Source organism: Leucoraja erinacea, chromosome 25 (genome assembly GCF_028641065.1).
Source record: "Leucoraja erinacea ecotype New England chromosome 25, Leri_hhj_1, whole genome shotgun sequence".
In the NCBI taxonomy this organism is placed as follows: domain Eukaryota; kingdom Metazoa; phylum Chordata; class Chondrichthyes; order Rajiformes; family Rajidae; genus Leucoraja; species Leucoraja erinaceus.
In genome coordinates, this window is record NC_073401.1 from 7,015,679 (window position 1) to 7,041,493 (window position 25,815).

The 25,815-nt window shown below is 42.9% G+C and overlaps 1 protein-coding gene and 1 long non-coding RNA gene across 4 annotated transcripts in view; one reads left to right on the forward strand and one right to left on the reverse strand.

Annotated features, from left to right (window-relative positions):
- The window catches only part of LOC129709317 (uncharacterized), a 35,828-nt gene extending 34,143 nt beyond the window's left edge, over nt 1–1,685 (reverse strand). For all 3 annotated transcript variants that reach the window (XR_008725496.1, XR_008725495.1, XR_008725497.1), the window contains exon 1: nt 875–1,685. This is a non-coding gene — a long non-coding RNA (uncharacterized LOC129709317). The remainder of the gene's footprint in view (nt 1–874) is intronic.
- Nucleotides 1,686–1,783: 98 nt separating this feature from the next.
- tbx3a (T-box transcription factor 3a) lies at nt 1,784–10,530 on the forward strand. Its single transcript, XM_055655600.1, has 7 exons — nt 1,784–2,484; nt 3,676–3,943; nt 5,057–5,203; nt 6,747–6,823; nt 7,206–7,369; nt 7,913–8,577; nt 9,284–10,530. Exons 1-7 carry the CDS (start codon nt 2,093–2,095, stop codon nt 9,743–9,745), a joined length of 2,175 nt encoding a protein of 724 aa, XP_055511575.1. The 5' UTR covers nt 1,784–2,092; the 3' UTR covers nt 9,746–10,530.
- The last annotated feature ends 15,285 nt before the right edge of the window (nt 10,531–25,815 follow it).

Sequence of the window (25,815 nt, forward strand, 5' to 3'; positions counted from 1 at the left end):
TAAATGCTTTCAAAGCCCATTTTAATTTTCACATCAGTGCACTTACTACGTTTAAAGCTCTGACGGCTAACAAGTAGCTTGCGGTATTGGCGAATGTTTAACTAAGATGGCTAGCCATCAATTCCCTTTTGTTTGCTCGCAAATTAATCATCCTATACCGAGTTGGCGCCAGTGTAGATTTATCACACACGGGAGGGTGAATGAGTCGGGCGAGGAGAGACAAAGGGAGTTCGCACCTTCCTGCTTTTGATCCTAGATTAGTCCACCCTAACGCTTCATAATATGAGTCTCCAGAGTGCTTAGTCTGGGAGGTCAGCCATAATTGGCGGAAGTTAGAGCAAACGTTTTAAAACGTTACATTATAGCGCATATTTCATAGATATTTATAACTTCGACTGACTCACTTCCAACACGATATTCTAGAAATAATAATCAATTTGTAAAGACTACATCCCAACACGACCCGATCTCTCTTTTCTTTGCAATGATACTGTTATATGGAATGTTTAAATGGTGATTATAAGTTAAAGAAAGCAGAGATCCGAGCAGGACCTCTCTTTGTCAAGATGTCAAACAAAAATGCACAACGCATAGGTTCAGGGGAACTCGCCTTGAAGAGACCCTGACGGCATCCAATTCTCCACAGGTCAGACAAGTGCTGTGCGTTAGACATCCGCGGCAGAAGGAAGGAGCCAAAGGGCTCACAACACCACAGAAGCAGAGAGAGAGAGAGAGAGAGAGAGAGAGCGAGAGAGAGAGAGGGAGACAGAGAGCAAAACAAAACCGGGAAGCAAATAAAACGACGTTAGATCGTTGGCTACAACCGCGGAGGATGGTGCTGGTCAGAGCGAGCTATTCGCCAGGGTATACTCACAGATCAGGGAGGCGATATTTGGGTTTTTTTTTAAAGCGAAAAGTGATACGCGACGGTAGTTACAACTCGACGTCAGCGAGCTGGCGCCGAGCGCCCTTAAACATGTGCGTCCAAAATGCAATGTTACAAGATCTAATCACTTTAGATGTTCCGCTCCTATCTCCGTGCGTTTAGCCGATGGGATTGCTCAGCAGTTACAAATCTGTTTGCAGCAGCACTCCGATAGAGCGAAAGAGAGAGAGAGAGAGAGAGAGAGAGGGAGAGAGAGAGAGGGAGAGAGAGAGAAGAGAGAGAGCCCTTGGTCTTTTAGCAAGTGCAGCCCATTAGGCGCCATGTCCTGATAATTAAATCACCTCGTTAAATGAGGCTTTTCGTTGTTGTTTGAAAGCGTGGCCAATAAATAAATAAAATCTAAGCACTGCGGCCTTGCTTGCTTTTGTGAAAGCACACTAATCGCTCTCTGCCGCAGAGGCCCGGGGAACAGGGCAAAGCAGCACAAAACGAATATATATATATATATATATGAAAAACAATATTGAATATAAATAAAACGGTAATGGCCCAAGCTGGCATTTGCAGATTGTTGAGGAGGGAGCAGTGATGTTTCGGAAGCAAAAGCACGTAACGTAACGGCAGGGATGGATGGGGCAGTGGGGTCGGTTGAACCGCTGATTGACTTCAGCTTTAGGAGTCCGTCTCCGAGCCCGGCTTGCTTGTGAACACAGATGATTTCTTGTCGATTTCCTGGTACTCGGTGGCGTAAAGGGCACCTGAGGCGGCCCAAGGCACTCCCATTGGTTATCGCCCACTCCATTACCCCCCCCCCCCCCCCCCCCCCCCCCCCCCCCCCTCCCATAATGATGTTGACATATTCACACGGCTGAAGTAGTGATGCTCGCTGTACGTTACAGTTTCCGACACCTTCTTTTTATAACTCATCTATCCCCGGCTTTAGTTGTCAAAACCACGCCTATGGAGCCACACAATTGGTCCGAAAGCGTCAAATAGCCAATCAACAGGGCTCAGCTATTCGCAACACGCACACATACACACACACACATAGAGAAAGATCAGAGTGGACTGTTTGGAGAGATGCGTCTCGGCTCTGCCACCGTCAACCAGTCTTACTTTCTGTTAATGTGAAGAAACGAAACAATAATATTATCAACAAAAATGCCCCGCTTATAAGTGATCGTGCGACAGAGATCTGGAGAGTGGATGAATTTACCGATGAGAGAGCCAGTCATTCCGGGGACGAGTATGGCTTATCATCCGTTCTTACCTCACCGGGCACCGGACTTTGCCTTGAGCGCTGTATTGGGACATCAGCCTTCCTTCTTCCCGGCACTCGCACTGCAGCCGAGCGGTGCGGCCTCGCTAACACTCCCGGGCGTACTTAACAAGCCCATTGTGGATCAGCTTGTCAGCGCAGCTGAGGCTGGGCTCGCTGTGTCGGCAATGGGCCATCAGCCCTCGCATCTGAGGCCTCTTAAGACTCTGGAGCCCGAGGAAGAAGTGGAAGACGACCCAAAAGTTATACTCGAAGCCAAAGATTTGTGGGACCAGTTTCACAAACGCGGCACTGAAATGGTTATCACCAAATCTGGAAGGTACAGCGCTTTTTATCCATCGAAGAAACGAGTGCCAGCCTTTCCGGCTGGAAATCATACATTTAAAAAAAACACCCACTCGCGTGTAATTGTGGCACAAGATAATACGGGCATCTTACTGGGTTGTAGGTTTTAAAAACGCAAGATAATGTTTAATTGAGAAAAATGGCCAATGTCCTTAACGTGTAATCTGACAAGGGGGTTTCTAACACTTGGACTGAAAATGCTTCCTGAATAATGATCCATTTTGGTGACACGGTTTGGCTCGACTGTTAGTTTCTCGATATCTGGAGTCGCTTATTCATTGGATTAGCGTAGCGAGAGGCTCCGATCCCTTTAATCTGCATCTTGTTTTTTTGGTTTTGAGATACGACAATTTTAGATGGTCGGACTGGGAAAGAAATTAACCACGGCCAAATATTTGATTTTAGCAAATTGTAATGGATTTATTTTAACTAGGTTCTTCCTTGTGATGGGACGGGGTCACATGTGATCTGCGGGGAGCCTATTGAAGAATCTGACTTAGCGAACTTTTATTTATTCATTCATTTGATGGGGGGTAAACGCGGCAGTAATAAGCAGCTGTACCCTAAGTAACATGCACCGGTTGCACGACTAACGTCCCAAACCAGTACGTAGATCCCACAAGAGGGATTACAATTTATCTCGAAGGAAAGCGAATGGTAGATTATGTCTACGACACCTGCGAGAGTAACATTTTAACTCACGCAGTTTTTTTATGACACCAATCGGTGATTATAAAACCATAAATGTTAGCTGCGGCCTTACCCAGTTAGCAGGGTGACATATATGTATACTTTGGACAAGGGTAGCTGAATCATATTTTTTAAATTTCAATCAATAGGCATCTCGAGAATTAAGTTGAAATATCTCCAATGAAATCATATTGCTTCGACAGTTTGATATGCCCCTTTTATAATAAACGGCAGTATTTTCTTAATGTTAAGCATGATCACAAAGCGTACACAGATCTCTTGCAGTATCGTTTCACTTTTCTAAAAAGTGACACCACTGAGATTTGTTGCCTCAAAAATTGCATGGACAGGCTTACCTGCGAGTCTAAACTCCAGCCAAAAAAAGGCATTGGAATTAACGTTGGTTTTGCAATCGAGGGTTACGGTATTGGCAATTTGCTGCTTTAAAAAAAGTCAACTTCACGTTTTCTTTCAGGAGAATGTTCCCGCCATTTAAAGTTAGGTGCACGGGACTGGATAAGAAGGCCAAGTATATTTTGTTAATGGATATTGTGGCGGCAGATGACTGTAGGTACAAATTCCACAACTCACGCTGGATGGTAGCTGGGAAAGCTGACCCTGAAATGCCAAAGCGAATGTACATTCACCCCGATAGCCCGGCTACTGGTGAGCAATGGATGTCCAAAGTCGTCACTTTTCACAAGCTGAAACTGACAAACAACATTTCCGATAAGCATGGATTTGTAAGTTCAATATTTTATTCTGAATTAATCTCAATTAATCAGATCGAGTGATTTAAATATATACATTCCAGTGTATGATGTGTTTATTTAGCAACCTTAGTTTAAGGTGGTAAACCAGATTAAAAATATATAATTTCAATATTTACAAAACGTACAAGCGCTTCTCGGCTTCGGGACTATGCGGGGGTTTTGCCTATACTTTTGTCCCCAGCGTTTTATGATTGTTCCCATAACCTGGGGTATTGTGTTGATCGGCCATTTTAGGTATCTGAGATTGCAAGTATTATGGTCAGAAGGGGCATATTTGCCAATTTGTTTTACCAGAATCAAAAAGTGACAAGGCACAGGTTTAACTTTCTTAATTCTTTGATTCGTAAATCTGGAAGTAATAGGCAATGTCTTACGAAGCAAACATATTTAAAATATGTTTTTTTTTGTGTGTCTAAATCTGCCTTGAATTAAGCCTTGTGCTTGCTGTAAAAGCCACTGTAATAACAATGCCGATAGCAGGAGCTCCGCAATCAACTCATGTTAAAAGTGACATTCAAAAAAGCGATGCACTGACAAGTCAAAAAATCCGTAGGCGTATTTAAAAATCACTATCTACCTAACTCATTCCATGGCTCCGATTATTTTAAAGTACGTGGTGGTTTTGTTTATGAATTATGATGCAGATTAGCTACATATGTGTGTCTGTACGAACAAGTACATATTTCTGGAAAGAAAAATGGATGCAGAAGAGTGTGTAACTATATATTTAGAAATAGATTCAGGAAAAATATTTATATATCAGCCCGCTTGATTTTTGATAGCACTTTAAGCTGTGGGGAAGGCTATACTGTTGATGTTACCTCGCCGTCAGTTCACGCAGATGGTGAGATTTACATTTCTGCTGAAATCTGTCCTTTCATGTTGAAAAAATGACTGGCCATTAGTATATATTATTGCTGAACAACCATTAATGAGCAGTGTGCGTTCAAAGAGTAAAATGATATTACACTAAATTTAGCAACAGCAATCCGAGGGTCAGTCTGGCAAGATCGAGAGCATTGGTAGACTCTGTGGAGCTGAGCTCGCTTTAAGAATTATAATTCTTTGATTTATTCTCCTCAGACGATTTTGAATTCCATGCACAAGTACCAACCTAGATTTCACATTGTTCGTGCGAACGACATTTTGAAACTTCCTTACAGTACTTTCCGGACCTACGTTTTCCCAGAGACAGAATTCATAGCTGTAACTGCATATCAAAATGATAAGGTGAGTAGTAAACAAATATGGCAGTTCGCAACTTGTGTATAAAAACAGCTTGTTAGATTGAATTGGGTTTGCTCAGTAACATAAAACACCATTTAGGCTTGAAAGTTAAAAAGGCCGAGCTTTAGTGAAACACTTCTCTTTCCCCGCATCTTAGGTTATATTGGCCAATATGAGTTTTAATAGTAGACGACGGGTAGTGATTACATTTACAAGATTGCATGTTCAATATTCTGCCTACAATGTGGTGTAATTTGATTTTTTGCTTTGTTTTGTAACATGGATGAAATTATACACCAGTACAGACAACTCTTCTGAATGCACACGTTTGCACGGGTCGTGCCATTAGAACAATACTGCACCACTAAGTGGTGGGCTTTAATAGATTTCCAAACTGGTCACAAGATGTAGTCGTTTAAAAGCAAGTGGCACATTTTGCACTGTGTTTGGGAATTATATGAATGTAGACGAACCGCATAGTGTCTTAAGTCAAAACGTTGACGTGGTATATTGTTCTTGCACAGGTATCAAACTTATCAGGATGGTCGATTAATTGTAATTGCAGCTGGGCACTTTATACCAATAGTTTTAAATAATATCAAATTCTCCTGGTAGTATCTACCTCAACATCGCACTTCTAACTGAACAGGTTTTTAAAAAAAATTAAGATCCTTAATATTGCGGTGACCTGAATCATTATCGTTCACCGCTTTGTTGATTGAGAGGAGCGTCATTTTAAGGAGCATGTAGATAGCATAAAGGCAAATTATGAAAAGATTACTAACTTGGCATGAGCCAAACATGACCAAATTCTTCTCCTGACTTTTGGGGTTTCGGTTTCTTGCTCTCCTGGAATATTATCTCCAGCCCATTATTAAAATGACAGTGATCTTTAAATTCTCTACCCCCATTGAAATGAAAACGATGTGACAATAACGTTAGTGTTGACTTTGTTGTCAAAGAGAGGGCACGTTATGAAGGCGACGCCAGGCCATCTTCACTCATAAATACCTGCTTATCTTGCACCAGCTCACACTCGCGATTATCGTGAAAGCAGCTTGTTTTTATTTGAGGGCAGATATGTGATTTGTACCGAAGATCTTCATTTAATAATATAAATACTCCGCATTGAAACACTGAGTTTATGTCACTGTGCAAAAATAATGCGAACCATATCATCGCTATTCCCACCGTGATGTCTTCTTCCTGTTCGGTTGTGTTCCGTTTTGGCCTTGTATTTAATACCTGGGGCACAATTAAAACGTAGGAAATGTTGTAGCAACGGATCAGGTAGTGACAGAAAATAAGTTGTCTTTCAACTGTTGGTGCATTGCCATTTGTCGAATACAATGCGGCAGTGGATTGGCCATAATTAGTAATAAACTAAAATATTAATCTAGCAGTAACTTCACGCAGTGTCTGGTCTCTGACCTTCGTGTAAAACGCTCGCCGACAATGCCTTGAGCCTGAGAATTGCTGTTCATGTGTTGTGTGGCAGAACACGGGGAAGAATTGAACCTTATATATATATATTTTTTACGTCTAGATAACTCAGTTAAAAATCGACAATAACCCGTTTGCCAAAGGCTTTCGTGACACGGGGAATGGGAGGAGAGAGAAACGGTGAGATTGGTTCAGTCTAAGTCTATTTTGTCCGTGCGTGTGTCTAGTTATCTTGCTGATATTTAACGTGGCGGTGTTACAATATCAATCATGCAGACTGCGAGATTATGGATTGTTAGTTTGCTCGTTACATTCTGAGACAGAGTCGTAACTATCTTCCTACCCTTTGATGTTGGCGTTGGTTAGTGTCATTTTAGAACTTTAATTTCGAGAAGAAACTGAGAAGGGGGAGAGGGAGGGGGGGGGGGGGTAATCATAAGAAATCACCGTTTACTTTTTGTTGATGATTTAAATGTGTGCGGTTTCCAGGCTGAAATAAACAGAGCAGTTATTGAATGATTGTAATCGCTGTCATTGTTCATTTTCTTAAAATGTAAAACAGAAAACAGTTGGCAATCCAATCGTTGCGAGTTTACGAAGAGCAGCAGAAAGGGTCCAAAGATAATGGGACATCGGACGATTCATCCAACGAACAGGCCACTTTCAAATGCTTCGCTCCGTCCGTCTCTCCCGCTGCTTCCACTCCAGGGACCGCCAACTTAAAAGGTTATTATTTTGCTGGCTACACAAGGGGCCTGTTTGCTCTTTTTTATAAAGCGCGACTAAGTCCGTGTTTTTTTTCTCTCTCTCTCTCGCCCATTATTTGGGAGATGTTTGTATTAAAGATCCTAATCACCTCACACCATCAGTAAGTCAGGGGCACCACGCAGTGTTATTCTGACAAAACCCCGTTCCCCTGGAATACGTCTAAAAACATATTTCGGAAACACTGCAAATTTATAGGGATTTTAAACAAACCGAGACCAGATAACTGGATGTATCGAATTTGTGCTTAACCATGCCAATAAAAGTTCAGAAGAAACAGTGCAGAAATATAACTAGAGAAGTCGGGTCCCTCTCTCTGGATTGTTCGTGTCCGCCGTCCCCGTATTGTCATTGCATTGCGGTTTGACTCGGCCCTGATATTCCGGGACTCTCGCACCGCGCCAAGGCACCACGGGTTGTTAAAGGAAAAAATGGCTTTAGACCGTCTTTAGATTTGCTTTCACCGCATTATACACTTAAAAAAAAAAATATTCTGTTCTCCAGGTGCCCTGCAAAGCGATGGAGAAGAGAGCGATATGGATACTAAGGATGACCCGGTCGAGGGGGAGACGGATTCAGAGAAATTCTCCACGGTTCCCGAGCAGCGGAAAGATGAGCGCAGTTCTGTCAAGCCGCACCAATGCCCGTCTGACACGGGGAGCAGGAGCAGAGGACATGATAGCGCCAGGACTGATAAGAGTTTAGCGGATTTGCAGCACAGCCCGACAAATACTTCGTCCCGCACTGTCGCTCATAATGGCGAAGGATCGGGGATCAAAAGTCCAGTCAGAGACCATCAGAAAGGGGACGGATCTATTGCGGTGAATAAATATGCCTATTCACCTCTGACCGTGCAGACGGATGGCATTTCGCACTTGAACCATGGACATTTACAGAACTTCGCCTTTTCTCACAACTTGTCCGGTCAGCACTTCTTCAGCCCGTTTGGTGCCGGCCACCCCCTTCTGTTGCACCCTGGTCAGTTCGCTATGGGTGGGGCTTTCCCTAATATGGCAACGGGTATGGGTCATCTTCTGGCCTCCATGTCGGCGTCCACAGGCGGGATCGGCAGTCTGGACCCCCTGGCTACATCACAGCAGGGATTACCCGGCGGGTCGGCGGCGGCAGCTCTACCCTATCACCTCCAGCAGCATGTCCTGGCTTCACAGGTACGCCTCTTTAAAACATTCACTGTTGCCACAATCCCTCTTGCATGTGGACTCAGATTTCAAAATCAGCTTGATTGTTTTAACCAAGCCACTATTTTAACTAAGCCACAGCATTTTAACTATGCTTATAATAATAGTTAAATGCCATCTAGAAGAACCTAAAGATACTTTTATTTTTTTTTAAAGATTAAGAATTGACAAAACTATACACGTTTTCTCTTTATAAAAAATAATTTGCAAAATGCACCTGCACAATCATAAATAGTGGAGCGGTCTCCTCTGTTGTGAATTTTCTGCCATCCTATGGGCCATTGAGTTGGAACACTCAGCTGGATGCAGAGCTTGCTGTGTTTCTGCAATGTATATCTTACAGTGTACATTTTACTGCACTGAACATTTCACGTTTGTCCACTGGAATGTGGTCAGTGCAGTGAGTAAATAATGGTGATATTCATGTTTAGTTTTAATAAGAGCCACCCGCACATGGTCAATGTTCCAAATGCGTGCCTTTTCACTGAGGCTGCTATGCATTTGCCCGGTGCCAGGTTTCATTCATTAATTTCCATTAGTGCAAGCTGCTGTAGGAAGTCTACATTATCTTGCTTTAGAATCTTGGAACATTAGTTTATTGTTAAATGCAGAAATGCAGTTTGATCCATCCTGTGTGCTCGGTAATTATATACGACTTTTCTTGTTACATTGGCAGGGTCTTGCGATGTCACCGTTTGGTAATCTTTTTCCTTACCCTTACACCTATATGGCGGCTGCGGCTGCGGCCTCAATGCCCGCTGGAGTCCCTACATCCATCGCATCCTCGTTACATCGCCACCCCTTCCTCAACGCCGTCCGTCCTCGCTTGAGGTACAACCCTTACACGTTCTCCATGCCAGGAATGGACAGTAGTGGCTTGTTGACCACCGCTGTGTCGTCTATGTCCACCCCAGCTGAGGCTAAGGTCAGCAGCATGGCGACCAGCCCCGTATCAGCGGGCCTGGACTCAGGATCAGAGCTGAACAGCAGGTCCTCGACTCTCTCCTCGGGCTCCATCTCCCTGTCTCCGAAACAGTGTTCAGAGAAAGAAACGTCCAGCGAGCTTCAGAACATCCAGCGCCTGGTCAGTGGACTGGAAAGCAAACAAGATCGGTCAACCAGGAGCAGCTCTCCCTGATAGGATGGTGATGGCCGAAAGCCACAAGGCTTTGCATGTCACACACGTATTATCTGGTTTCGTTTTTTAATGTTATCGTAGAGCCTTGATCATATCGAGTTTCCCGGATTAGCGACAAAAAGTAGCTGAAAAGTGGAAGATGGGAGTTTCAGGACACCATTGGTAGCTGGGTTGTAGATGTCAATCTGCTTTTCATATATATGCAATAACAGAAGGAAACGGAGACTATTATAAAGTATTTATGTAATTATTTGATAACGTGTAAATATACTGAAATTAGAATACTCGAAATTATTCTTTAATTTATTGTTGTTGTACATACATCTGTATATAAGGCTGCAAGCCTTTATTTGTTAGTCATACCCATTTCAGTACAACTCCCTATTAATCAGAATGCCGGCATTGTTACCACTATTTTACCTAGTAATGTGTTACCTTCCAACATTAAAAACAAAACCTTTGTAGAGTACAAGATGTGCCATTTTTAGCTTTTATCATTGTTTCAGTGTTAAAGTGCTACTGTCTTTACAGTTTAGAGTAACAAAAAAATACACAAGCTCACCTGTTGCTTGAAAAGTAATGAAGAAGCTTTCGGGGGAGGGTGGGGAACTTGGTGAGTCGAAAGGAATGGAAATTTTATGCTTACAGCTTGAAAGTGCCGAGAGTTAAAATAAATAAATGAAGGTATATTTTGTGTTATAAAATATTGAATTTTCTTGGTTTTCTTGTACTATTTGTTTTGCTTTGAAGTTCTCATAAAATGTTTCAATAAATTTTTATCCAAGTCTCTTGTACCTGTTATTCCAATCAAACCTCCATTCAATCGTACCGCCCCCCCCCCCCCCCCCCCCCCCCCCCCCCCCCCGCCCGCAGATGAGTTTTGTGAGATCATTTATTTCACTTGCCAATTAATCCTCAAATTTAAAGGGGTTTGTTCATCCTTGCTGTTAAGATATGCAATTTCTTACAAGTGGTTTTGTGAATTTCAGGTTACTGATCACAGAGATATTTCCTTTCGCAGGTTTGCCCATTGTCCTTCCCACATTCTCCACTGTGTTATCTGGCCTTAGTTACTTCACTCGCCATTAAACTATCTCCCTTGCTACCGCACCACACAACGGCCCTTTTCAACTGTAAATTTATCCTACCCGCTGTCTCATTTAAACCTACTTTGCAGTTTGTTAAATAGTCCCCTAATATATTCCATATTTGCAATGTATGATATCGCCTCCACACTATGTTCCATAAACTTATTCCCAACCTTAAATATGATCTCATCCTCTGTATCACACAGAGGATGCTTATGTATCCTCTCCATTGTGGTGCACCAATTTCCCACTGTGAAATATTCTTCCCTGTGGAAACTGCATTCACACGTTGCCATGTAACCTTCCAATTGTATTGTGCTACCTCAATATGCCTCTGCATTACTCCGGTTAAACTGCTTTGAGTATCATTTAACCAAACTCTGCACATATCTATTTCCCACTTTTAAACACCCCCCACCATTCCCACTGTAAAGGTCGTGGACTATTTGCCACAGTAACTTTCTACCACCCCAGAGGAATATGTTGATAGTATATCCATCCTCATTTGTAGTGAAGACGCAATTTGTTTCACATAATTTGTGGGCATAAAACAACGCGGTATTTCTCCGCTGGAGAATGCAGTGTTTTATTTAAAGGAATAGGGTAACATTCTTGTTCAAAATTACCTCACCACTGATATCACGATTTCAGATCTGAGATCTTGAGGTTAGAATTTGTAAACCATCAGACCACATGATACATTCGCGAGGGCTCATTTCATGTCGCCTAACAGACAGTGGAATCTACATTTTGTTTTCCCCCCAACAAACGAGCAAGAGCCTTGCGGCATTCTCAATACCACGCTTCTGGAAATACAAGTGTGTTTTTTTACCTTAATGAACGAGGGGACTAATCAAAATGTCGTGGTCACGTAAAGAAACATATGTAATGTCAGTTTCATGGAGAGAAGGCAAATCCCCAGAGCGAAAGGGCAGCCCGGTTGCAGACTGCGTTGACTGTTTTCTTATTTATGATGTATGCAACTCACGCCCTAACTTGTTTAATTTTAAATCCAATTGGGGCTAGTAACCTGCGAATGTCTAAGCAACTAACGCAATTTATTTAGAAAACGTAACCTTTTCAAAGCGCCATCCCTTGAAAACTCATGGAACGTCCATAGAGTACTATTTTATTTTAAAGTTAACTTTTCAAGCCGAAGATGACGTGGGAACAATGTCCGCTGACCTGTTGACGGTGATGTTAATAAATAACCTCAGCGGCGCTCCTGTATCAAGGTAAACAATGTGCACTCTGCTCGTTTTATCACAGTGTATCAACTCACCTGGCGCCTCCGCTGATCTGATGTGTGATTTCAACAACTTGGGACTTTACCCTGGTCACCGAGCGCCATCTAGGGGTTAGCGCTCTCAATAATCGCAGTGACCCGGGTAGAGTGGAAAGGTCACTCCATGGCCAGCCTGCGTTAAAAAATCATCGCAGGCTCGCCTGTCTAGATATAGAATTGAAAATCGTTTCATTACCCCTTTTGAGGGGGTGGGAGGGGGTGCAATTGTTGGGATAGAACGTGCAACATAATTATTGTATTGTTCCCGTAGCAACACCTCCAAAAAATTGGCCTGAAGCTGAGATGAGTTATTTTATAAAGTTACATTTTAAAAAGTACAATTTCCTTCATAACTCCGGTAGCTGTAATATTTTTTTTAAAAAACGAAGAATGATTGAAAATATATTTCAAAATAACTGCGCCTATTTGAAAATTTAATTGTTTGGGGGGGAAACGCGATGGATTCATTATTTAGAATGAATACAGTATATTTTCAAATCTTCTGTGGTCTGGAGAAGATCAAATTAATACGCTGGTGTGGGTTGATGGCTCAATATAAAGGCCCCGCACGTCACAGAGGAGGTATTTTATGAATGAGGCCATTTAATTTCCCGCCCGACCCTTTTTATTTAATAATTGAGCGCACTGCCAAGCTGTAACCATTATAGCTATTTCGTAGCTTCACTTTTACAACCGTTTAAATAACAGTAAACGCCTGAAAAATAAGTTGAATTTATTCGCAGAAGTTCTTTATCCGCTGAGAATTTTTGTATATCTCGCATAAGTCACGATAATTTTACTTTTCAGTTATATCCTAGCGCAACTATACAGGTTGGATTCTAAGCCTGACGTCGAGATCAAGAGAAAGCCCACGTTCAAATTAATCTGATGTGTCACTTTGATGTGAAGTTGGGCTCGACCCACAGGTGAAGATTCTAACCTGTAGATTTGCAGGGGGAAAAAAAACAAAATACAAAGTTAAAAAAAAAATATCAGCAAGTCAGCAAGAGAAACAATTCTGAAATAATTTCCTCCCGAAATTTAAATTGATAGCAAATTTGCCAAACAAGATAAACAAACTGTAACTCAAATGCAAATTGCAGTAATACGGCGTGATGTTACAAAGTCTACTAAGTAGGTCGACAGCCGACTGGTAAGTACATACGTCGATAATGATCAATTCAGAGGACCACGCGTAGTTAATAAATGTCGATGAGGTGTGTGTTCTCCTCAGCTTCATTCTATTACTCAGCCGGGTCAGAACCGGCCGGCAGATTTACTGCAGCCGATGAAGCGTGAGGCGCCATCTATAGGGAGGTGTCAATTAGTTTGTTTCAGCCGGAGCGACAAGCCTTTCCTTTTGGCAACCGGTTCGTTTGACAGACGACTGACGCCGGGGTGTCCAGCCGCGCTGACCCTGTCCACACCTCGGAACAATGGCGAGGGGCCACTGGGCTTTTGCCTGCGGGCTTGAATGTGCATAGACTGGGTGCACCCACCAAACGCAGCTCCGGGGCACAGCTTCACGGAGGCCAGCCAGCCGGGGCACGGAGCGCTCTCCAAATTGGCTCTGGCTCGCGTCGAGGTCATAACAAAGGCTGCCCGATCACTGTGTGCATTTGGCCCCGCGAGGTGAATGCTCGCATACATTCCACTTGGCGGAGCTCCAGTACCAGATAACCTCCATAGCTGATCTGCAGAAGCGTTCAAGGAGCTGCAGAAAAGGAGGGAGGGATGGGGGGGGGATCATGTAGGGGTCTATCCCATTGGCACCGCCCGACAGAAAATTATACACCGACTCGCAGCCCGCAGTTGGAAACATCATGAAAAGACGGCAGAATATAAAACGTCCGCTAACACATATCTTTCAACATCGCTCAGACGACTCTTTCATTTTGTAAACAGCTGTATTCAGATTGCTCGATAAATGAGAAGTTGGTTTCAAGTACAGGATAGCACTTCACAATGTAATTATCTGATACATCTCTCTTCCGTTGACGGGATGTTGACTTTAAAAAAAATGATTTTGAAAAATAGCAGCAGCTTATTGAAGGGCTAAGTACAAGAGAAGCGAATGGCATTTTCCGACAGATCAAATCTGACTTCCCACCCCCACCCCCCCTGACTCCCAGTCTGAAGAAGGGTTCCGACCAAAGTGGTACTCGTTCCTTCTATCCAGAGATGGTAGTTACTCCAGCACGTTGTGTCAATCTTCAGAGCAAATCTCAAGTTCGACGCACATTTAAAATCTGCTGGTTTTGAGTTCTAGTTCGTCAAATGCCCTTTGGAGAGATGGGGACGCACAAAGAACCGCAGATGTGGGACTGAAGACGGGTTCTCAAACAAAGTTATTTGTCGATTGGGATTTGCAGATACTGCCTAGCCTGTTGAATTCCTCGAACACTGTTTTTTGCTCTGTGTATACAGTGAGTTTTTTTTGTTTAATATATTAGCACCTGAGGCATTGTTCAGCAGGTCGTGCAGACGCTGGGAGTTTCTAGTGCACTTGCCCTCGAGTGTATTGACCAGCATCTGCGAGGAGTTGTCTCCAAAGCGCTGACGTGTCTCCTGGTGGCGATTTCAGATCAAACGCCACCCTCGGGTTAACGAGCAACAACCTGCATATCTGCAGCACTTTGACTGCAGTGATACCTCCCAAGATAATTAGCAGGCAAAGGGGACTTCACAGAGCCTTACTTACCAAGATCATTGGTGCAGATGGTTAATTAAACCGCGATTTAAAAAATATATACAAACCGCGAAGATGCCGTAAATCAGAAATAAAAACAGAAAATGTGCTGGAAACACAAAGAGCATCTGGAGGCATTTGTGGGAAACGAGAGTGGAGTGGAGCGTGTGGAATTGTCAAGCTGAATGGGGGGGGGGGGGGGGGGGGGGGATCTGATAGATTTTAAATTGTAGAGAGGGAGGTGGAGGAATGGAAAGGACAAAGGGAAGAATCCACCTGGATCAAAGTATTGGTTGGGTTGATGAGTGAGTCATGGATACTGGCAGCGAGAATTCGCGCGTGTTAAGGGCGAGGTAATGAGATGGAAAGGTTGATGACAATATTCCTGAACTTTGTGATGTTGTAAAGTGATGAGCAATGGACCAACACCAGGATGCTGGGATATCAGTGGGATTTCAATCTGGAGAAAGTACAGAGATGCAGAACAGAAACTGGGTAAGTTGAATGCATTGCATTCATCAAAAATATTTAATATTTAAGTTACGCAAATGTCTGAGTTATTGTCAAATGTTGCACCGATTTATCCTCTACTTGGATTGTTTAAAACGTGTGTGACCTTCCTCTTCTTAGGCTGTTCTGTAATTTGGAGGACTCTCATTCAGTCTTTTTGAATTCTCAGCTGCCTGATGAAGTTATAGTAGGAACCACACATTCTTCTGTTGCTCACACAATATTTTGTTGTGCTCCTGATGCATGGTGTCACAGTTCTCAATACTATCCTGACTGTTTCTTCTCCACTTTGAATAGTTATGAACCTGAGATTCACAGAGGTCAGTGGGGAATGTTGCATTTCCTCATCTTTGAATCTTTTCTTCTGTCTGCCTGGTAATCTGTTCCCGTGCCAGAGCTTGGAGTGGAGTAGAAGTTTAGGGAGCCTGGTGTCGGGAAACCTACACAGCCAACTTTGTATAACTAGGGCCTCGTTACAGGGAGTAGCCTGGAAGAGGATTCATTTGGTTCACTTGTCCTTTCAGTGAGCAACTGCTAATGGTCCATACAAGAACAGCATCAGCTGTTGCCCTCTGTTAGGCAACACTGATCCCTTACATGATACATAACAGTGAGTTAGGTTCTGCAATGTATTTATCGGGTAATGTGAGCACAGTTGTTTATATGAGATAAAATGCAAAATTAAAAAATTGTGGCCCACGATGGTAAAATTAATATTGGAGACTGTACGTTCAACTTATCCTTTGTGGTGTGCCCAATGCTGTTCCACTGCTTGAATACTCTTATAGCAGTGCAACAAATGCATGGAAACACTCAGGTGGCCACATACTTACAAAGTGTATTGGAGTACAATAAATTTTAGTAGCATGTAGGTAACACGCCATGGCATTCTTGGCACACACAAGGTGGACTCCCATTGTTAGTTAGTCTATTAATAAGAGTGAGCAAGGGAGAAATGGGAGAACTGTCATAACCTCCCTGCACCTTCTGCAAAGAGATATAGGCAATTCTGACTTGCCAAAATGTGCGCAAATAGAAGTGTATTTCTAAGTTGGGTTAGTGTATTTTTTATCCCAAATGCAACTTTCTATTGTTACTGGATGCCCACTTATGTCCAGCCAAGGCTGCTGTCTACCTTCAGATCAGGTGCCTTTTTTATACAGCATTCAGGATCAATATGTGTGTGTGATACTTCAGCAGAGCATCTCAGGATGGGACTAGATATCATCAGCAACACAGCGGTAGAGTTGCTGCCTTACAGAGCCAGAGATCAGGGTTTGATCCTGACAACGGGGGCTGTCTGTACAGAGTTTGCACGTTCTCCTTATGACCGTGAGGTTTCTCCAGGTGCTCCGTTTTCCTCCCACATTCCGAAGACGTGCAGGTTTGCAGGTTATTTGGATGGGAGTCGGTATCATCAGCTCATTGGCCAGAATTGCAGGTGGAAAAAAGAGAACATCACAAAAAGAAACACTTTAAATCGATTTGGAGGTGGGTGCAAGGTTGATGGAGGAGAGGTACATGTGTCAGCAAACAAAGTAATGCTCCATGATCCTTCAAAACACAGCAGTGTACTATTGATATTATTCTCACCACGTACTCCACCACCCCATTATCACCTCTGATGTCCACACAATCATGAACCCAGGACCCTCCATTGGACTCGACCTACTGTGACAGGACACCAACAGCTTTCCTAAAGTTGTATCTTATAATATCAGATCAACTAAAATAAAAATAAAATGGTGTGGAGTGATGAAGCCATCATTTATTACATTGATGACAATAATCTGTATAGGCATATGGGCAGAAATGGTGGGTCAATGATCAGGTCGTACAATAAATCATATGGCATTTTGGCCACAGTAATATTATCAGTCAGTACTGCCGTAGAACAGGTTATTTTGGCATCTATGAAACAAAATCATGTAATGTGATTCAACAAAGGCTCTAATTACATTTTCTGACTTTAAGTATATATGAAGGAATTTGTTAGATTTGGGTGTTTAAGTATCATAACAAAAGAACAGGACTTTCCTGCTTGAATATCAGCAAGGAAACACGCCCCAAAAAACATAAAACATATTTTTGATGAAGTAAAGAGTCTTTTCAATATGATACATGGATAGACTGAGAAATTATTTATTCTGTTCCTATGTACAGTTGTGCAACTTGAAGTTTTGGCAAAAGCTTCTGGGGAAACAAAATTCTATGGGGCAAAACACTTTCCTGGAAGTATTTTGCACTGCCCTACTCAAATTTGTTGGATACTTCATTCACTGGTTACTAAAATACACAAATATAATGTTTACTTCCATCTGTTGTATGGCTTTAAAACGGCACATACTGTCTACTGACTGTCCATGAACATAAAGACTGAGAATCACCCATAGAGATGATTTAGTGAAGGCCTTAGATGCTTAAAAAGCCATGGGCTTAAAATGATGTTGTGAAAATATTAATGTACTAACACTGTATGAGATTCTGTTGTTTGCTATATCAACAAAGCCATAATCTATTTAATGTGAAGATGTTAAGTGGTTTGTTAAATAATAAGTATTTGCTTAGTGTAATTTCAAGTGCCTAATTTTGTGCATTAGATCCATTCCATGAGGTTTATATTCAGTTACTTTGCAAAATAGGTTTATTTGATTACACATTATCTAATTGTACAGTAAAGAATTTAGATATCCAATTATCAGACGGCCATAAATCTGTCTTAAGTTTGACTCTTTTTAACATAACCTGGGGTAAGGCTGTCACTGTAAATCAACTGTCCTTTGTGAATTCGCCATAATTTTCATTTCAACAAAAACAGATGAATTGAATAGAATAGTTTGTGTATTCTACAATAGGTGACAATTCCAGTTTCAGACCGCAAATTCAAAATCAATCCGAGTATTTCAGTCTCATGGTGTATATGATCATATAACCTTTACATCACTATTATATAGTCCTACATATAAATAAAAACTTTCTGACAGTGAGATTTTTGTTTGTATAAAGGGTAATTGCTGAATATAAATCATTCACACGAGTGCTCAAAATATTAGGACTTAAAGGCTCAATATATTAGCACTTAAAATTATTGTATGCAAATAATTAATGTCTAAAAAAGCCATTAACCTGTTTGCTCTAAATGGATTACTTCTATGTAAAGGATAAAAGAGCTTCATGTATGCAAATTAAATGTTCATACAATAGTCATTTAAAAAGAAAATCCTTTTCTAAATTATCTTTTATTGTAATCCGTCGTAACTTACTCAATCAACAGTCATGAGTTTGTTCAGAAACCATTTGCTGCCCATCATCTTACTGTGAAATACATCATGTGCCTCTGGTCTGAGACCAGCTGCTGACCAGAATCAAAGGGCATTTGTTCATTCCCTTAGTGTGATTCTAACTTTTAGGAGTAGGTTAAGTGTGTTGTCAATGCTGATAAAGCTTAAATATTGTGAATGTAGAAAGGAGGATCCACTTTGTCCATTTAAAAAATATATATATATATATTGTTATTGGAAGACATTTAATTAAAAGATTTAAACCATATATATAATGCTCTATATACAGCTAAGGCAACATGCACAGAGGTTTTTTTGGCTTCATTATTTGCTGCAGGGGATTATTTAGCCTCTACAGGCTCGATGTATTGCATTATGCAGCTGCAGTATTATAACACGTCTATCACTATTTCATAGCCTACCACACCTCTCCATTTTAACACGTAACCTTTATGTAACTGAAACAGCTGCTACTCAAAATCACGGCAACGCAGACAAAAAATTCTCACCCTAATATTAGTGATACATCTGTAACTCAACAATAATCAGTCCATTTCACTCAAACTTACTCCATGGCCAACGACATGAAAGACAAGATTTATTATTTAAGGTAACACTGGAGATATTTTGCAGATAAAGAAAAAAAACAGTTGTTTTTTCATTATTTGGTGCCTGATCAAACATACGAGAAGGTAGTGTACAAATCATTAACGTATTCAGCACAGGAATAAACTGTTCAGTTTAAGACATGCCAAAATTATGCTCTACTCAAACCTCCACCTAATTTCCTTTATGTGACATATTTTATCACAGTTGACCCCCCTCTTTCAGTATTCTTATCCAACCTTCCCTTAACATCTTTATTTAATCTTCTCAATAAATAGTGAGTTCTATGTTCACATATTCAATGGAAGAATCTTTTTTCCCCTCTGAATTCCCCACTGAAATCCTTCTTGATTTCTTTCTATAAATACATTTTGGAATTGCTCTTCCCTCATGGACATACTATCTCTTCATCTGAGAGAGACACAAAATGCTGGAGTAACCTAGCAGGTCAGGCAGCATCTCTAGAGAAAAGGAATAGGTGACATTTCTAGTCAAGAACCTCTGAAGAAACAGTAATTTCCAATCATACATTGAACCATAAACAGCTATTTTTTTAGATTAGAGATACAGCATGGACACAGGTCCTTCAGCCCACTGAGTCCACACCAATCATTGATCTGTTCACACTAGTTCTATGTTACCCTACATTCGTAAACGCTCTTTACACACTAGGGGCACCTGACAGGCAAATTAACCTACAAACTCACGCCTTTGAGATTGTCCAGAGTAGGTGAATCGAGGACCAGAGGACATAAGTTTAAGATGAAGGGGAAAAGTTTTAATAGGAATCTGAGGTGTAACTTTTTCACACAAAGGATGGAACAAGGTGCCAGAAGAGGTAGTTGAAGCAGGGACTATCCCAATATTTAAGAAGCAGTTAGACAGGTAATGTTTGACAGGACAGGTTTGGAGGGATATGGGCCAAATGTGGGCAGGTGGGACTAATGTAGCTGGGACATGTTGGTCGGTGTGGGCAAGTTGAGCCAAAGGGCCTGTTTCCACTGTGGGAAGAAACCAGACTACCTGGAGGAAACCCACATGGTCACGGGGAGAACGTGCAAACTCACGCAGACAGCATGCAAGGTCAGGTTTGAACTTGGTGCAATGAGGCAGCAGCTCTACCAGCTGAGCCACTATGTTGCACCTTCTGCAAAGAGGCAAAGCAACAGCAAATCCCAAAGTAAATAAGTTACAGGGCTAATTGCTTGTACTTTATGTGCACGACAAACAAACTAAAAATATGTCTAACATTGTGCCTGTCCAATATAATAACTTCTATTTATATAATGCCTTTAATGTGGGATATAAACCAAAGTGTTTCATAAAGCAAAACGATTAAAATGAAGGCTTAGAGAGTTAAAACAATTGAAAACTGATTTCTAAGCAGGTGGAAAGGGAAGAGTCAAAGAGATTTAGAAAAGATCTTTTGGATAAAAGCAGTTGAAAGCATTCCCAACAATGGTGGGAAATGAAATATAGATGAGAAGGAAGTGGGCTGGGTTGATAGAAGACCAGAGTCAAAGAACAAAAGCAATGAAACTAAACATTATAATAAAATATTTGCACTAAGCAGATGACTCGTACGTTCTCGTGCAGTTGTATGTTTTGCAAATTAGAGGCTCCAGCTGGGAAAAAGTGTGATGATAAATATTTATACATTTATAATATTTAGATTTTATTTTGCAACTTTGTGCAGCTGTAAAAACGAGATCTGTGCAGTATCATTGTTACAATCAAGCCATAACCTGCCTGGGCCTATTTTGCTTCGGTAGAAAGAGAGTTTATCAAAAAATAATTTACATTGTGCTTCTTGTGTGATGTGCCGACGTCTTTTGTTCCACGTCTGTACTTTTGTACAGTTGGGGGATTACTGTCCAGTAACATCCTTGAAAAAGTCTTGCAGGTGCCATTTGGAAATATTTGCTTGTGCTAATTCAACAACTTACTTTGCTGTGACAAATGAAAACTTTTAAGTTTTCCCAGTTTAATAATCGCAGAATACCTGAGAATAATTTAAAATTTTAGCTGTTAGACGTTGTAAAATATTCATTTCCTCAAGAAGTTGACGGCTTTATTTCCCATCCGCCACCATAGATGAGGCTCGCACCAGGGTCTCATCCATACCCCACAACTGCTCTCTCTCCCCATCCCCGCACTCGCTGCCCTGGCAGCAGCGGCTCGCCTGCAGTCCGTTGGTTTTTACTTTTTTGTATTGTTTTTTTTCGTTTTTGTCTAGTTATGTTTTTGGTTTTTAGGCTGTGTTTATGTGGGGAGGGGGGTGGGGGGTGAAACGGGGGCTGCTGTCACTCCCTTCGGGGGAATACGACCTTTTTGTCGTATCCCCCTTCTCCGTCTACGCTGAGGCCTAGCGGAGCCGGCGACCTCGGGACTCTGGAGGCAGCTGACAGGACTTGTCCTGGGCTCGCTCCCGGCCCAGCCCGGGATGGAACGGTGCTCCCGTGAGAGCGGCATGGTGAGGGGCTGGAGTGGCCCAGCCCGAGGGAGGAATGGCACTCCCGCTGGAGTGGCCCAGCCCGAGGGAGGAACGGCACTCCCGCTGGAGTGGCCCAGCCCGAGGGAGGAACGGCACTCCCGCTGGAGTGGCCCAGCCCGAGGGAGGAACGGCACTCCCGCTGGAGTGGCCCAGCCCGAGGGTGGAACGGCACTCCCGCTGGAGTGGCCCAGCCCGAGGGTGGAACGGCACTCCCGCTGGAGTGGCCCAGCCCGAGGGAGGAACGGCACTCCCGTCGGAGTGGCCCAGCCCGAGGGAGGAACGGTACTCACGTGAGGGCGATCTGGTCCGGGGGCTGGGACGGTGCTCCGGTGGCTGGGACGACGTTCTGGCGGCGGTGCCCAGAGTCCTGGGTTCAGCCGCGGGCCGGCAGCTGCGTGTGCTGGACTGGAGGTGCGGCGGCTTCGACCACCCCGGGCCGCAGTGTTTGACCCGGCCCGTTCGCGGGGTTCGGTGAGCTGCGGGACTGTTCATACCATCGCCCGGTGGGGAATTGCCTCAGCGCAGAGGGAGCAGAGGGAGAGACTACAACCCTAAGATTTTTGCCTCCACAGTGAGGAGGTGTTTGGAGGACTCACTGTGGTGGAAGTTAATTTGTGTTTCTTGTTGTTATTATTGTATCATTGTATGTATGACTGCAGGCACGAAATTTCGTTCAGACCATAAGGTCTGAATGACAATAAAGGAAATTCAATTCAACAAGGGCAGAGTCCCCCTGGTCCTCACCTTTCACCCCACCAGCCGGCAAATACAACACATAATCCTCCGCCATTTCCGCCACCTCCAACGTGACCCCACCACTCGCCACGTCTTCCCATCTCCTCCTATGTCTGCCTTCCGCAAAGACCGCTCCCTCTGCAACTCCCTTGTCAACTCTTCCCTTCCCTCCCGTACCACCCCCTCCCCGGGCACTTTCCGTTGCAACCGCAAGAAATGCAACACCTGTCCCTTCACCTCCCCCCTCGACTCCATTCAAGGTCCCAAGCAGTCATTCCAGGTGCGACAAAGGTTCACCTGTATCTCCTCCAACCTCATCTACTGCATCCGCTGCTCTAGATGTCAGCTGATTTACATCGGGGAGACTATGCGGAGGTTGGGCGATCATTTCGCCGAACACCTCCGCTCAGTCCGCAATAACCTACCTGAACTCCCGGTGGCTCAGCACTTCAACTCCCCCTCCCATTCTCAATCGGACCTCTCTGTCCTGGGTCTCCTCCATTGCCAGAGTGAGCAACACTGGAAATTGGTGGAACAGCACCTCGTATTCCACCTGGGCAGCTTGCGTCCTGATTGCATGAACTTTGAATTCTCCCAATTTTGCTAGCCCTTGCCGTCTCCTCCCCTTCATTTAACCCTCGAGCTGTCTCCTCCCATCCCCCCCCTGCCCTCGGGCTCCGCCTCCTCCCTTTTTCCTTCCTTCTCCCCCTTCCCCCCCCCCCCCCCCCCCCCCCCCCATCAGTCTGAAGGGGGTATCGGCCCGAAACGTCGCCTATTTCCTTCGCTCCATAGATGCTGCTGCACCCGCTGAGTTTCTCCAGCAATTTTGTGTACCTTCGATCTGCCAGCATCTGCAGTTCCTTCTTGAATGCTTTATTTTAATGTCTTTTCATTAAAATGCTAATTCACATTATGTGGTGAATGTGATTTCTACATCAGTCAGAAATTAATGATCTTTCTCTACGCAGGCCCTTTTTCATCATATAATGAATCGATCGTTAAGGATGTGTATGATAGATGGGTTTCATCTTTTCAAAGATAAGGCCAAGTTTGGCAGTTTGGAATCTCCCCAACAACTCTCACCAACTTCTACAGATGAACCACAGAAAGCATTTAATCAGGATGCATCACAGCATTGTTTGGGAACAGCTCCATCCAGGACCGTAAGAAAATGTAATGAATTGTGGACGCAGCCCAGGAGATCACACAAACCAACCTCCCTTCTATTTATTTCCATTTATACCTCACACTACCTCAACACAGCCAGCAGCATAATCAAGGTTGAGTCGCACCCTGGCTACTCCCTCCCCTCTCCCATCAGGCAAAAATATAGAAGTGTGAAAACGCACACCACAAGATTCTGGGACAGTTTCTTCCCAGCTGTTATCAGGCAACTGAATCATCTTAACACAACCAGAGAGCAGTGCTGAACTACTATCTACCTCTTTGATGACCTTTGGACTATGGACTTTGCTGGCTTTACCTTGCACTAAATGTTATTCCCTTATCATGTATCTATACACTGTAATTATATTCAAGTATTGTCTTCCTGCTGATTGGTTAGCATGCAACAAAAAGCTTTTCACAGGACCTCGGTACACCGGACTGATACTGAAACATCTTTCTGAAATGATTTTTTTTTAGACATTTAAAGGATTGTTGATAATTAATTTGTTAGAAGGATGGGCATTAGGATGAAACAATGGGGGCTGGAATATACTCATTTCTAGCCAGCAATCCAAACAGAGCGATTGGTTAAGCTCAATATTTTGTTCAGCTTGTTCCTACATTTTACAATGGCACATTACAACAACAAACTGGAGCTCAGATCCCAGTGCATCTGACATCCCAGGGCACTGCAGAAACAAAGGGCCAAGCACAAAGTTCAGTTTAGTTTCTTGTCACGTGTACCGAGGGACAGTGAAAAGTTTTTGTTGCTTGCAAACCAGCCAGCAGAAAGGAAGTACATGATTACAATTGAGCCATTCACTGTGTACAGATACACAATAAGGGAATAACGTTTAGTGCAAGGTAAAACCAGTAAAGTCCAATCAAAGCTAGTCCAACGGTCCCTGATGAGGTTGCTAGTAGTTCAGGACTGCTCTCTGATTGCAGGAGGATGCTTCAGTTACCTGATAGCAGCTGGGAAGAAACTGTCCCTGAATCCAGAGATGTGCATTTTCACACTTCTATAACCTTTGCCCAATGTGAGAAAAGTTGTGGCACTTTGCATCTGACCCTACAGATGTAAGTCTGCAAGGGCTGTCATATGCATCACAACAAAATTCCTTTCAATGAATTCAGTGACCTTGACTATAAAAGTAAGTGGTTGGTTGTTATGACTTTATCTGTTACCTAATTATATGGGTGATTGATGGTCAGCATGGACTCAGTGGGCTGAAGGGCCTCTTTCCATGCAGTATCTTTCAGTCAATCAAGAAATAATGATTTTACTTAATTTTTCTAACACTTACAGATGCTAGGAAGTTTATTTTGTAACATTCTACTGAATTTGATGTTCTGACATTATTATGATCATAGACATTTAAAAGTAAATCTGGGGTCTGTGATAGCAGCGAGCTGTCGGATATCTACCAGGAAATGTGAACATGCTACCCCTGTCCAAGGCCAACAAATCTGTACTCCATGTAATGGGATGGTTATGGCAACAAGGACACCACAGTGCCTCAAAGGTTACAGCCAGCTACTGGGCTAGCACAGGCAACAGTCTGGAACAAGCATGTCTGATGCATTTGAATATAGGAGTAGGTACACAGAAACCTGAGAGAGAAAATGCCAGTAGACTAAAGAGTTCAGACATTGGCATATGCAACCTCTAACATGCGATTGGACTGCATAAGTATACCTACAAAATAGTTTAATTTAGTTTAGAAATACAGAGCGTAAACAGGCCCTTCGGCCCACTGAGTCTACACCGAACAGTGATCCCCGCACATTATTACTGTTCTATACACGCTGGGGACAATTTACATTTACACCATGCCAATTAAACTACAAACCTGTTTGTCTTTAGAGTCTGGGAGGAAACAGAAGAACTCGGAGGAAACCCACATGGTCATGGGGAGAATGTATAAACCCCGTACAGACAAGCACCCGTAGTCGGGATCGAACCTGGGTTTCTGGCGCTGTGAGCGTTGTAAGGCAGCAACGCTACCACTGCCCCGCTATGCCGCCCCTATATAAGTGGTAAATACGATTGTTAAACCTCTCCTCCCCACAACCCCCTCAAAATGGATCAACAATATAATATAACAAAGTCCTCATTGTAAAGGAAGTAGAGTATAGGGTACTAAATATGCTTGGATGCTACATATAGATAAAATATACAAAAATGAAAATGTAGGGGATAGAACAATGTTGA